Here is a 13,807-nt window from a genome sequence, read left to right on the forward strand (position 1 = left end):
GAGTCCATGTTGATGAAAACACCTTGGTGGCTGCGGTGACTGACAGTGGCTGCAGCAGTGGGGTGATGGGGCTGGTGCCTTCCCCTGACCAGCCCTGTTGCCTCCCACAAAGGGAGGCCAGACTGCAGCTTAGGTACGCTCCCTGTGGGGCGCGGGCCTAAGCCGTCAGTAGGACATCCCCTGAGGGCTCCCAGTATGTGAGAGGGACCCCTGACCCCCAGTGCACAAATTTCGTGCACCAGGCCCCTAGTGTTATATAATTAAATAAAAGTTTTTTCTATACTAAGAAATTTATGTAACTGGTCAAAAATAAACCTACCAGAGTACAAATTGCATGTAGAAGTTGGTCTTAGAATCTGTATTCTGATTTTTTATTCCTCTTGGCCCAAAGTTCTTCTTTAGAGCATTTACTATCACTGTGAATGTAGAATAAAGGTGCCCTCAAATAATGATTTGTTATTGCAGTATAAGCAGAAATATCCCACACCATAAAATTGAATTTATAAAGGCAGTTAATCAAGGTTTGAAGTATATATAGCATTTTATTAAAAACTTGGTCCCTATAAGTTTATGAAACAGAAAAATAGTCCTAATGGGCTATATCACAGGATAGTTTGGCAGTAAGATCTTTAAGTGCTTCAAGCTGGGCTCTATTCCACATATTTCTTAAAGGAGAAATACCCTATATAATGAAGATGTAATATGCAAATTGACCATGACTCCAACACAAAAGATGGCCGCCATGTGGACACAAGATGGCTACCACAAGATGGCCGGCAGGGGAGGGCAGTTGTGGGCGATTAGGCCTGCAGGGGAGGACAGCTGGGGGGGACACAGGCCTGCAGGGGAGGGCAGTTGGGGGGGACCCAGGCCTGCAGGGGGGGGGCATTTGGGGGCGATCAGGTCAGCAGGGGAGGGCAGTTGGGAGGGACAAGGCCTGCAGGGGAGGGCAGTTAGGGGCGACCAGGCCGGCAGGGAAGGGCCATTGGGGGCAATCAGTTCAGCAGGGGAGGACAGTTGGGAGGGACAAGGCCTGCAGGGGCGGGCAGTTAGGGGCGACCAGGCCGGCAGGGGAGGGCAGTGGGGATGACTAGGCCCGTTGTGGAGGGCAGTTAGGGGCAATTGGTCTGGCAGGGGAGCAGTTAGGCGTTGATCAGGCTGGCAGGGCAGTGGTTAGGGGATGATCAGGCTGGCAGGCAGAAGCAGATAGGGGCAATCAGGCAGGCAGGCCGGTGAGCAGTTGGAGCCAGCAGTCCTAGATTGTGAGAGGGATGTCCCATATTTGGAGAGCATGCAGGCTGGGCTGAGGGACACCCCCCCCCCTCGCCCCCGCCCCATGCACGAATTTTGTGCACCAGGCCTCTAGTAATTAGTATAAAAGACAATACCCAGAAAATCAGTTACCATTTGGTTAAATCCTAAGTATGCTTAAAAGTAGAAATTTATGCAGCACTGCACAGTTTTGAAATCAATCCTGTACAGTCTGCCTACTTTAATCTCTGTGAAAATTCTGGCATGATACTTGGCAGAGCCCCGATTCAGAAAATGTTTGTTGAGTCATCTTGTACTACTTTAATCCAGAAAAGAAAAATAATCCAGAAATCCCAGCCATGTGGGTGAAAGCAATGGTCTTTATCACCTGGATCCTCTTTTATATTATAAAATATTGCTTGAGAATATCCAAATAATGAGATATGTTGACTGCCAACTCTTTGAAGTGGAACCTATGGCCCAAACTTGTCCAAAAAATTGATACTTAATGTTTATTTATTGAATACTGGTAAATGAATATAAAAGAACAACTACATAGCTGCCTACCCAGAGGAGGTAGAAGATGCCTTTTCTCAATATAATTTGTGGTCTCATACCCAAAGTATTCATGAAATTAAAAGCTTCCACTCAGTTAATTGGTATTTCCCTTTAGGAATATAGTTCTCTCATAGCTTTGTGTTTTATTTAAAGCTATTCAATTATAGCTTCTGTCAACAATCTCTTCAAGTTTGACTCAGCTAATTTAACTTTCCAAAAAATAGAAAATAATTCTGGAGACTTCAATTTATAACCCTGTAGGGGAACATGCTTATACATTCTTGGTGAAAATGTAAAAGGAGGTGATCAAGCAAAATTGTATTTTCACTGTCATCTGTTTTTTACTTAGAATCATCCGTAAATAGTAGATGGTAGAGAAAGGGATGTGATTTCTTCCCTAGTCTAATTTATAATATAAAGTCATCACTTAAATCACTACCATAAATATTAGAGTACTTCTTACAGACACTTGCAACATTAGTGATTTCCATCCAGGAGATGACTCGCTAATGTAACATTGAAAATTATACCTAAATGGATTCATTGAAAAAACATGATCTTGACACATTCTCCATTTCTAAATTTTTTAAGAATAAGCCAAGAAACTATCTCCCAGAATACTCTTTATGCCTGTTTAAAGAAAACCTATAATTCTAAGGAGAAAATATACAGGAAGGCTTCATATATCCTGTATAAATTTTTTCTCAGTGTTTGGGACTCATTGAAGGTTTAAAGAATTATATTACACTTTCTATTTTGACCTGGTATGCAAAATTCTTGTTCTGGTGTGTTTGGCTTGCTAATATCATCTATAATGCAAGAATTTTTTTATTTTCCTATTTTTCTGAAATCAACCATATAATTGAATTTTTCAGGTTGCTGAATATTTGATTAAATCTGTGACAGTCAGTAGTACTACTTAGAGCTAATGCTGCATCTCACTTGACTTATGGGTAATTTATAAATACTGATGCATGATGCATGACATTGCAAAGCAGCAGGCAGTTTCATGCATCTGATAAGTTATACCTTATAGGACACTCATGCATATTGAAAGAAGCTTTTTATTTATCAGTTAGACTAAATTAATATGTCATATTTCTTCTTTTCATAGGCTGCCAAAATGGCAAATTATGCCAAGTTTCAGAAAATGTGTGATCTCCTGTTTGTTATGTTCGCCATGGTTTTCATCACCACGCGACTGGGTATATTTCCTCTCTGGTGAGTGTGCCAATCTTCTTTCTAATAGAGCTACCATTCCAGATAGGCTTTATGAATCATTTTCCTTGGGAATTTACACCAAATACTTAGTAAGAGGTTTAAAGAAAGTGAGGAAGTAACATTGTAATAACTATGTATGGTGTCATCTGGGTATTAGACTTATTGGGAGGATCACTCCGTAAGTTACATAAATGTCTAATCACTATGTTGTACATATGAAACTAATATAATGTTGTATGTGAACTGTAATTGAAAAATTTTAAATTAGAAGTACCTAAATAATACTATTTGGGGGGAAGTGAGAGAGGAACTCCAGAAACAGCTTGATTTCTTCTTCCCGAAGAGGGTTGCACTCTTTACTAACGTTTCCCACAGGATAGTGAGAAAAGGATGTGGCTACGTAGGTTCTGAAGCCACGGAAAGCTATCATTTTGGGGTCCAGTGTAGAATATGATTCAAAAACCTTAAACATGAAAGTGGGACTTAATAAAGGGAATGTGGTGTTGCAACCAGCTATCCATCAGGCTTCTCCTATAGCGGGGGTTCACAAAGGGTGTCCCCGGACTGACAGCAACAGCGTCACTGGGGAACTTGTTAGAATTGCAACTTATTGGGCCCCAATCTGCGACCGACTGAATCACAGACTCTGGGGGTGGGGCGTGGCAACCTGTGTCTTCGCAAGCCTTCCTGCCGCTTCTGCTCCACATTGAAGTTTGAGAACCACTGTCCTATATAATTCTGCTCATCAGCTGTATGTATAGCTAAAGCAGATGGAAGGAATAACCTAAAACGAATCCCTAAAACTCGCTATGGCTAGATGTGTTTTGTTTTGTTAAGAGCTACGAAAACAATATGACAGATATTGATGGAATTTGACAATCGTTTTTACAGAAAATAGATCCACCGTCATTAATCATTTTTTGGAAGGCTATTACTCAAACTAGAAAAACACTGAGACTTCCATATCACTTAAAATCTACCATTGATGGCAGATTTTTTTTCCTCCAGTTTTAGAAATTGATTTGAATGGAAAATTAAAGCAATGGAAATGGGAGAAAGCTGAGAAATGAAGCCATGCAATGATACCTTGCTTTCCAGCCCCAGTAGAAAAATAAATGGGGCTTTTCAGTGAATAACATCTATCACTAGAGTTCCATACACAAATTTATCTCTCTCTCTCTCTCTCTCTCTCTCTCTCACACACACACACACACACACACACACACACACACACACACACACGCAAACAGTTTCTCCTTGAGGCTAGTGGCCCTTTTGGTCATGCTTGTTATGAAAATCATTTCCAAGCAGCAGTGTGTAGTCCAATAGGCATTTATAGTTTTATATGGTTGTAAGAAGGAAACATTCAGGTAATTTTGAATATAATGTGTCTGTAATTATGTCTGGATCAGGGATCTTTCAAGATTATTAGCAAAACTAGTGATAAGAGTTTTAGTAGAAGAAATTCGAGCAAAATCCAGGAATTAATTTCTAAAAGAATGTTAGGAAGCTTTTCCTACTTTGTATTTCTGAGAAACCTGAGTGTTTTTAAAAAATAAGCTTCACTCTCAAGTATTCGATTTTTTTATTTTCCTTTAAGGGTAGAATTAAAATTGCGATGTACCTCTTCTCCTTTCCAGGAGTTAATGTGTGAAAAAGCTCTTCAGGTTTAGACAGTAATGAGTTACCTAGAACATAGACCCCAGAATACAGAAATGATGTAATCTATACTAATAGGTAATATGCTAATTAGACTGGGAGACCTTCTGGGAGACCTTCTGGATGTCCTTCCGGACAAAGCCATGGTGGTGGGGCTGAGGCAGAGGTGGTTAGGGGCGATCAGGCCAGGAGGGGAGGGCAGTTGAGGATGATCAGGCTGGCAGGGAGGGCAGTTTGGGGGCAAGCAGGACAGCGGGGGAGGGCAGTTGAAAGTGAGTAGGCCAGCAGGGGGCACAGTTGGGGGTGATCAGGTTGGCAGGGGGGGACAGTTGGGGGCGAGCAGGCTGGTGGGGGGGCAGTTGGGGTCGATCAGGACAGCGGGGGGGGAACAGTTAGGGGCGAGCAGGCCAGTTGGGGGGGAGAGTTGGGGACAATCAGGCCGCAAAAGGGGGCAGTTGGGGGTGAGAAGGCCAGTGGGGGGGGCAGTTGGGGGCGAGCAGGCCAGAAGGCAGAGTGGTTAGGGGCGATCAGGCAGGCAGACAGGTGAGCAGTTAGGAACCAGCACTCCCAGATTGTGAGAGGGATCCCAGATTGGAGAGGGTACAGGCCAGGCTGAGGGACACCCCCACCCCTACCTCATGCATGAATTTTGTGCACCGGGCCACTAGTAGTTTTTATATGAAACAGAAACTTGGGTCCTTATAACTTCTAAGCTAGAGGTTCTTACTCTTGGTTAGAACCCCCTGAAATTGTATGAAAAACATGTGTGTGTGTGTGTGTGTGTGTGTGTGTGTGTGTGTGTGTGTAATTTTTTCCTGGGGGCGGGGTATGGCTTTATCAGATTCTCAGAGAGATCTGTGACTCCTGTCTTCCTTAAAAACATGCCTTTTGGAAAACAGATTAAGTATACCCTACCACTTCTAGCTGGAAACACTTAAGAATGTGAAGATTTCTAGTATGTCATCTGTAAGCTTTCTCTTCACTAGAAAGCATATTTAATTCCTTCTATTATCCCTGCTTGTCATTCTCTTTTGTTTGATTCTCAGAATTCCTCTTGTCATGATGTTCCAAATGTGAACTGGCTGGTACAAAATATAATAAACCAGGCTTTATTTATAACTGCGCTTCTTCCCGTGCAGCTTGCCATTGCATCAGATTTAATAAGTAGCTTTCACTGTGTAGCAGCGATGACCTGATAAACATCGGAGCGCCTCATCCTAAATTTACGAGGTCTTTTCATCCTAAATTTATTTCATTTTTATATATTTTTATTTCTAATTATGGTTTCTTTGTATAATTAATTATGCAAACTAATTTATTCCTGCTAGATTTCATCATGCTATTTTCCAATACTCTATTCCTAGAACCCCTAATATGGGGGTCTTCTGAACTATATCCAATGCTATCTTTATTCCTCCCACCTTTATGCTACTTGCATGTATGTCTTTCATGCTTCCCCCAACTCAATGAAGAAAAAAGTTGCCTCAGATGAACTCCTGATACACTCCTGAAGAATTTCTTTAGGCTGGCCTCATTTTCTCAACCACCAGTCTTTCTTTATGATTTTTCTACTTATTAACCCTTTGCACTTGCTTGCTTTTTTCGATTCCTTTATTCTACTGCTAACCATGTCGAGTCACACTCGACATCCGAGTGCAAAGGGTTAATACCTTAAAACTGCTGTCATCATGCCTGCTATTTCTCCACATTTCTAAGGTGTAATAAGACTAATGGCCCTGGCCAGTATGGCTCAGTTGGTTGGTCATCATCCTGTACACCAAAAAGTTGCCAGCTCAGTCCCCGTAGGTGGCATGCAGGAGGTAGCAGGTCGATGTTATGCTCTCACATCAATCTTTCTCTCTCTCTCACCCTTGCCCTTCCTCTCTCTATATTTTATAAGAGATATAAGAAAGGTTCAAGGTCTTATAAAAGTTAAGATTTGCTCTGTGTTTAGGACATCCTCTGCACATGTAGAGGAAGGGTAAAAAAAGAATAGTGGGCCCATTTGGCATAACTTAACTTTAGGGGACCATTGTTGGCTCCTGGCTCTTTATTTTGAAACTAGAGGCCTGCTGTCATCATGCCTGCTATTTCTCCACATTTCTAAGGTGTAATAAGACTAATGGCCCTGGCCAGTATGGCTCAGTTGGTTGGTCATCATCCTGTACACCAAAAAATTGCCAGCTCAGTCCCCATAGGTGGACTTAGTGAATTTATTGGGCACTTATGGTGTAGCTAGTACTGGGCTGGATGCTGAAAGTTCAGTCAGACAATAGGGATTCCCTTGGAGCACTTGGAGATGAAGATTTGTGCAATAGGCCTTCCTTCCCCTGGCTGCCGGCACTGGTTTTCTTCCAGCACCTGGGACCCAGGCCTTTGCTCTGGCCGCAGCGGAGAAGCCAAGCCTCGAGGCTAGGCTTCTCCGCTTCAGCTGCAGCGAGGCTTGGCTTCTCCACTCCGGCTGCAGCGGAGAAGCCAAGCCTCTTCAGTCTTCAGTCTTCAGTCATCTTCAGTCTTCAGTCATCTTCAGTCTTCAGTCTTAGCTCCGCGACTGCATATGCAAATTAACCCTCCATCTTTATTGGGTTAATTTGCATACTCCTGATTGGCTAGTGGATGTTGCGGAGGTATGGTCAATTTGCATATTTCTCTTTTATTAGTGTAGACTAGAGGCCCGGTGCACGGGAGGACTCCAGCTGGCCTGCCCCAATGGGGGCCAATCAAGGCCGGGCCAGCCTGGGGGAGGGGCCACAGGCAGTTGTCTGGTCGGCCCCACTCCCGATGAGGGGGGCTAATCAGGGGTGGGGCCAGCCCGGCCAGTTGGCCAGCCTCAGTGGGCATCATAGCTACTGGTCATTCTGGCCATTTCGGCGTTCCAGTCGCTGGCTTTTTATATATATAGATACTCACCCTCATGTGCTTGATTATTCATCGGCAACACTGAGCTTGCCAGTCTAAAACTTCCAGTCTTTGCATTTTCCATGTTGTGTGGGTGTGGACTGTTAATCTTCCCACTTACTACCATTTTTAATGTACTTAGTGAATTTATTGGGCACTTACGGTATAGCCAGTACTGGGCTGGATGCTGAAAGTTCAATCAGACAATAGGGCTTTCCTTGGAGCACTTGGAGCTGAATCCCTCCAGGTCCCCTCAGTATTCTGGTTTATAATTTTAGGGACGTAGAGATTATTTATTTTTGTGGCCATTTACTGGAGATAAGTAATATAAATGGATTGCAATATTGAATAGTTTGGTTGAGGTGTACTAAGGAGTTCTGCCAGCTAATAAAGCATTATAGATAGAGTATGTGTGTGAGAAATAGTCACTGGCTACTGGAGGGAAAGTGCTGGAGGTCGATTAGACTTACGTTCTAATAAACATTTCATAGACTTATTTCTCCTTCAGATATTTGTGCTTCCTTTTGGAAGAAGCAGCAAAATTTTTCCCTGTGCTTTCTACTTCTTTCCATTTTCAGTCCATTCACTTTGGAATCACCAGCAAAACCTTCCATGTTCCTCTATTTGTGTTTCCACGTGAGCCATCAGAATTTTTGTAATTAATGGGTTTAATGACACTTGTTTCATTCTCTGTTGCATCTTTGGTTCATTTGTGTCATTGCCTCACAAAGACATACATGTGAGTGGCCTTTTCAGAACCGTGCACTGCCCAGGCTCTCTTTTGGTTACAGTACACCCTTCTAGAACAGTACTGTCCAATAGGAATATAATTCTGATTTAATAGTAATTTTAAATTTTCTAGTAGCCACATTAAAAAATAAAAATGTGACATCCATTTCAGTGTTTCATTTAACTCAGTATATCCAAAGTAATATCATTTTAGCATGTAATCCATATTAAAATGGAGATACTTGTATTCTTTTATTACATAACGAATCTTCAAAATCAGGTATGTGTTTCACTTACTGCATCTATTCAAAGGTATTTTAGCCTCTACATTGTAGTTGGACAGTCAGTGATTTGGTCCTTTTTTAGTGTAAGCTTATCCATCATTGTAAACTGTTACCATTTTCATTGATCTGCATGTCTTTCGTCAACTCCCTCTGTGTGTAAGCCCTAAAGTTCCTAACAATTTTCCATATTTTATGAAGCTGTGGTTTCTATTGGCATATACTCAATCTCATTATAGCATCTGTCACAATGCCTTGCTCACAATGGCCACTCAATAATACCTGTTGAGTGAATTAGGTAACTTTTATTCTAAATGGTCTCACATCTGTTTTCTTAGTTGAGTTCCTTAAATCATTGTGAAGTGAATAGGTGCAGTTTCTCCCTTATTAAACAGAGAAGACTGATTCATTTAGTCAATGATTTACCTAGTTTCTCTGGACTCTGGTCTCCTGCCATTGGTTTAATACAGAAAGTACTTTCTAAGTTCCAGTTGTTCTTCCTACAATATATTATCTTCTTTAAGAGGTAGGCCACACACACACACACACACACACACACACACACACACACACAAGAGGTAAGCCATAAAGTTATTTATGAAATATATTTTTTGGTAGTTGTTACATAAAGGGTTATTTTTAAATGATTGTCCTTATCATTCTGCCCCAGATGTAAGCATTGTCATCTCTCGGCCATACGTTAGAATCTGGTAGCAAAAAAGGCAAATCCACAAAAATCTTGAAAAGGAAGGAGCATTGTCTAGTCCAGTGGTCGGCAAACTGTGGCTCGCGAGCCACATGCGGCTCTTTTGCCCCTTGAGTGTGGCTCTTCCACAAAATACCACGTGTGGGCGCGCACGTACAGTGCGATTGAAACTTCGTGGCCCATGCGCAGAAGTCAGTTTTCGGCTCTCAAAAGAAATTTCAATCGTTGTACTGTTGATATTTGGCTCTGTTGACTAATGAGTTTGCCGACCACTGCTCTAGATTCATGAACCATAACCATAGGTATTTTGAAATAAAATTATCTCTCCAATTAAGAGACTCAAAACAATTTTGTTTTAGTTACTTCTGTTCTTAGCATTCAGTGAGTATGCACAAGGCTGCATTAATTCCTAAGTGACCGTACCTATCCTTAGCCACCACAAATAACCAGTACTATTCATAGACTCTCATAGCATTTTATAAAATGCAGGTAGGCTAGTTCTTTGCTATAAGTCACAGACTCACAAGCCATTAGCCAGCCAACAGTGGGCATACCACAGTTGCCAGAACCCCTTCCCATGGCCCCATGATGACTTTCCACCCCCATTCATGTCCCACAATGCCAGCCCCTGGGCTAGAGGAAAGTTAGTCAGAAATGTACCTTAAATGGTCTGCAGCAATTCAGACAGAAGCATGAGACTTCTTAGAATGTTTCTGTTTATCTCTGTCCTGTAAAATAGAGGGATTATTTGCTGATTTGCAAGGCTTCTGCAATTAAAAAGAAAAATACTATAGAGGGTTCTTGATCACTTTTTACCATTTTCCATAATAAGATTTGAAATTCATATAGATGCATATGGGAATATCATCTTCTTCTCTGATTATTTTTCAAAATTATTTTGTCACAGTAGTGTGGCTATTATATGCTTTTCTGAATATCTGGTAAGATTAGTCTCAGAGTTCACAAATTTGGAGAAGCTGGGTTTTTTCCCCTCTGGAATTCCTTGATAGATTTTTCTCTGAAATTATTGTTGGTGCTGGTTTGTGTTAAATATATTTGAAAGAGATAATATGAAACCTGACATTGTTGGCTGTTGGGTATTTTGGCATGTTGTTAATAATACATATATTAGTATCAGTAAATACCTTTTTAAGATGGGGTTGAATTATATGAAAATAATGTCAGTTGAGATGTATTATCTCTTCATGTGAACATAATAATTTTAGTATAATTTCAAGATTAAAGGACTAGACCAAGAGTCAATAAACTATGGCCTGTAGGACAAATCAATCCATCACCTGTTTTTATAAATAAAGTTTAATTGGAACACAGTCTTGCCCATCTGTTATATAGCATCTTTGGCTACTTTCTGCTACAATGGTTTGAATAGTTGGGACAGAATATATGGTCCGCTAATCCTAAACTGTTAACCAGCTATGTCTTTTTTTTAATGCTCACCTGAGGATATGCTTTTATTGATTTGAGAGAGAGAAAGATCAGTGTGAGAGAGAAACATCAATTGGTTGCCTCCCGTACGTGCCCCAACCAGGGATAGAACCAAAACCTTTTGGTGTATGGGATGATGCTCCAATCAGCTGAGCCGCCCATCCAGGGCACCAGCTGGGTCTTTATAGAAGTTTGTCAATTCCTGGGCTAGGCCATTAAAAATGAGTCTGATGAGTCATCAATGGAGTGATCTATTTTAAAAATATCTGAGTATTGTAATAAAGTCTAATGCCAGGGTCAGAGGTTTGAAAATTGTATATTTGATGAAGAGCCTCACTTATTTGAAAGTGATCTTTATGGGAAATACTCTAACAGATGAAGAACCAATGTCAGCTCTCTTCCATTTGCTTATGCTTTATAAAGCACAGTTGTATACCAGGCTAGTCCTCTCCTCCTGCACTCATCCCCACCTCCCTGAGTGTGAACTTGCCCCTCTGTCCATACAAAGCCCCCTTTCAACAGTCCTGAGCTCAGCCTCGGCCCACCTTCTGCCTTCCCATTGCCTACTTCCCAGTCTGGACCAGTACCTGAGCCATCCCAGAAACCCTTCCTGCAGAACCCCAGTGTGCAGGGCTCTATGGCATTGTAGGTGGAGGCCACCCTGGCTGTGTCCTTTCATTCTCAGAACTTCCTCTGGGATGGCAGTATAGGCAAGGAGATAGAACCTCAGCATCACCAGCATCTGTGGGCGTTACCCTGTTCCTTATGGAGATATAGCTTATCAGGTATTATTATTTAACTTTTCATGTCTTTAGGACAAGGGAGCAAACAATTTGAAAATTACTCATAGGCAAGGAGCCACATTTTTTTTTTTTTTTTTGAGCCGCTCATTCTTTATAGATCTCTTCAGTGCACTTCACTGTGAGCCTGCTATGTGTCCGGCACAGTGTGGATGTTAGGGACGTAGATATTGATTAGGTTATGAGTCCAGGAATATCCAGCACTTCATCAAAAAATATTTGTTACATGAATGAATGAAATTTTAGAATCTCCCATGCACTTTGGCACACTCACGACTGAGATTGCAGCCCACGTGTGTCCTTCCTTATGCCACAGAATAGGCCAGTCAACGATGACATGACTCAGGAGCTTTCAAAAGCAGGAGCATTCCTGCCACTGAATCATCTTGCTCAGATAGAATTTATAGAAACAAAATTGTGCAATTGTTTCATAAGTACTGCCTTTGTCCTCAGATAACAACACAGAAATGCTTGATTTAAAATGCGAAATGTCAAAGATTTGGAAATACAGGAAGTAAATATGTATATTTTAAAAATCATAGAACAAGTGGATATGCTGAAAATGCAAATTGTGACTAGGAGTCTGGTCAAAGGAGTGATGAGTACATGTGGGAGGTGGCTCCTGGTTAGGGCGGCATACAGGGAGGAAATCGTCGAGAGGTTGCAGGACAGTGTAGGAAGGGAGCACCTGCCCAAGAGAAGAAGGAAAAGAAAAGGAAATACAGAGCATCTTTCCTCCATCCATGGGATAACCCAGGAAACTGAGCAAGAGAACCCCTTCCCAACAGTAATGATGTCTGAGGGCCCTGGACAGTTGTTCCCGGTCACCATCAGGGACTTCTCACCTGGCTTACATCAGTCCAATTTGTAGCAAACTCTGCATCTCTCAGAGCAACTTGCACCAACCCAATTTAGCTGTCTTAATTCCCTTTTTTAAAAAAAATATATTTTATTGATTTTTTACAGAGAGGAAAGGAGAGGGACAGAGAGCTAGAAACATCTATGAGAGAGAAACATCGACCAGCTGCCTCTTGCACACCCCCTACCGGGGATGTGCCCGCAACCAATGTACATGCCCTTGACCGGAATCGAACCTGGGACCTTTCAGTCCTGCAGGCCGACACTCTATCCACTGAGCCAAACCTGTTTCGGCTTAATTCCCTTTTTTAATGGACAGCATATAAACCCATGCCAAATTTTCATAGACACTGTGTCTTAGATTACTTTGTATTCCATAAAATCCCAAGTTGTGCTTTAAATAGAGCAGTCAGAGAATAAATATACAATTTGATTTGTTGGTTGCTAATACATGGTGTTGTGATCTTTCAGTTATATATTTAGTGGTTATGAAGAAATGTAGTATGAAACATTCATTGAAATATTTACCATAACTTATTTGAGCCTGACCAGCGTGGCTCAGTGATTGAGCATTGACCTATGAACCAGGAGGTCACTGTTAGATTCCCGGTCAGGGCACATACAGGGGTCGCAGGCTCCATCCCCTTTGGGGAACGTCCAGGAAGCAGCCAATCAATGATTCTTTCTCATCATTGAGGTTCCTAACTCTCTCTCCCTCTCCCTTCCTCTCTGAGATCAATAAAAATATATTTTTTATAAAAACTTGTTTGAAGAAAAGGTTCTGAATACATTCCACTTTTTTAGTGGCATATAGAAATGGCCAGACTGAAACAATTCCAAATGTTTTTCAATTCTGAGAGGTAAAGAAGTACTATTTTAGTTCCGTAACAGTTTTAGATTGTCTTTTTAATTGACATGTAAATATAGTAAAATGTGTTTAGTGAAATGGAATAGTCTATTAACTATAATTTCATTGCCCAATGGGGTATGCTAATCAGATAAGGAAATATTTTGGATTATTTCCCAAAAGAGCCTCCGGGGAGTGCCTTGGGTTGCCTTTGTTCCAACGTAGTCTCCTGTTTTCTCACCTGCTTTGTTCTGCAATCACAGTTGATGGGAAGGAAGTTAACTTGAAACAGTACAAGATTATGAACCATCAAATAATAGTAGAATATTTTTCAATAACTTTTAAAAAATTTATTGTCTAAAGTTTTACATATGTCTCCTTTTCCCCCGATTAACCCCCCCTTCAGTAACTTTTTATTATGCTTTTTGACTAATAATAAATGAACAAAACAAAATAAGGAAAATTTTCTAGTTATCATTATGTTAACCAGATTACTTCCATTAATCAAGATTATAGTCCAACAGTTGTTTTTGTTCTTATCCCATGGACATAT

At 41.2% G+C, this 13,807-nt stretch overlaps 1 protein-coding gene across 2 annotated transcripts in view; it reads left to right on the top strand.

The window, feature by feature from the left end:
- The window catches only part of CERS6 (ceramide synthase 6), a 257,579-nt gene that overhangs the window by 208,425 nt on the left and 35,347 nt on the right, over positions 1-13,807 (top strand). For both annotated transcript variants that reach the window (XM_008138608.3, XM_008138609.3), the window contains exon 8: positions 2,924-3,030. In XM_008138608.3, the coding sequence (XP_008136830.1) occupies positions 2,924-3,030 (107 nt within the window). The remainder of the gene's footprint in view (positions 1-2,923; positions 3,031-13,807) is intronic.

This window comes from Eptesicus fuscus, chromosome 11 (assembly GCF_027574615.1).
Source record: "Eptesicus fuscus isolate TK198812 chromosome 11, DD_ASM_mEF_20220401, whole genome shotgun sequence".
Classification (NCBI taxonomy): Eukaryota; Metazoa; Chordata; class Mammalia; order Chiroptera; family Vespertilionidae; genus Eptesicus; species Eptesicus fuscus.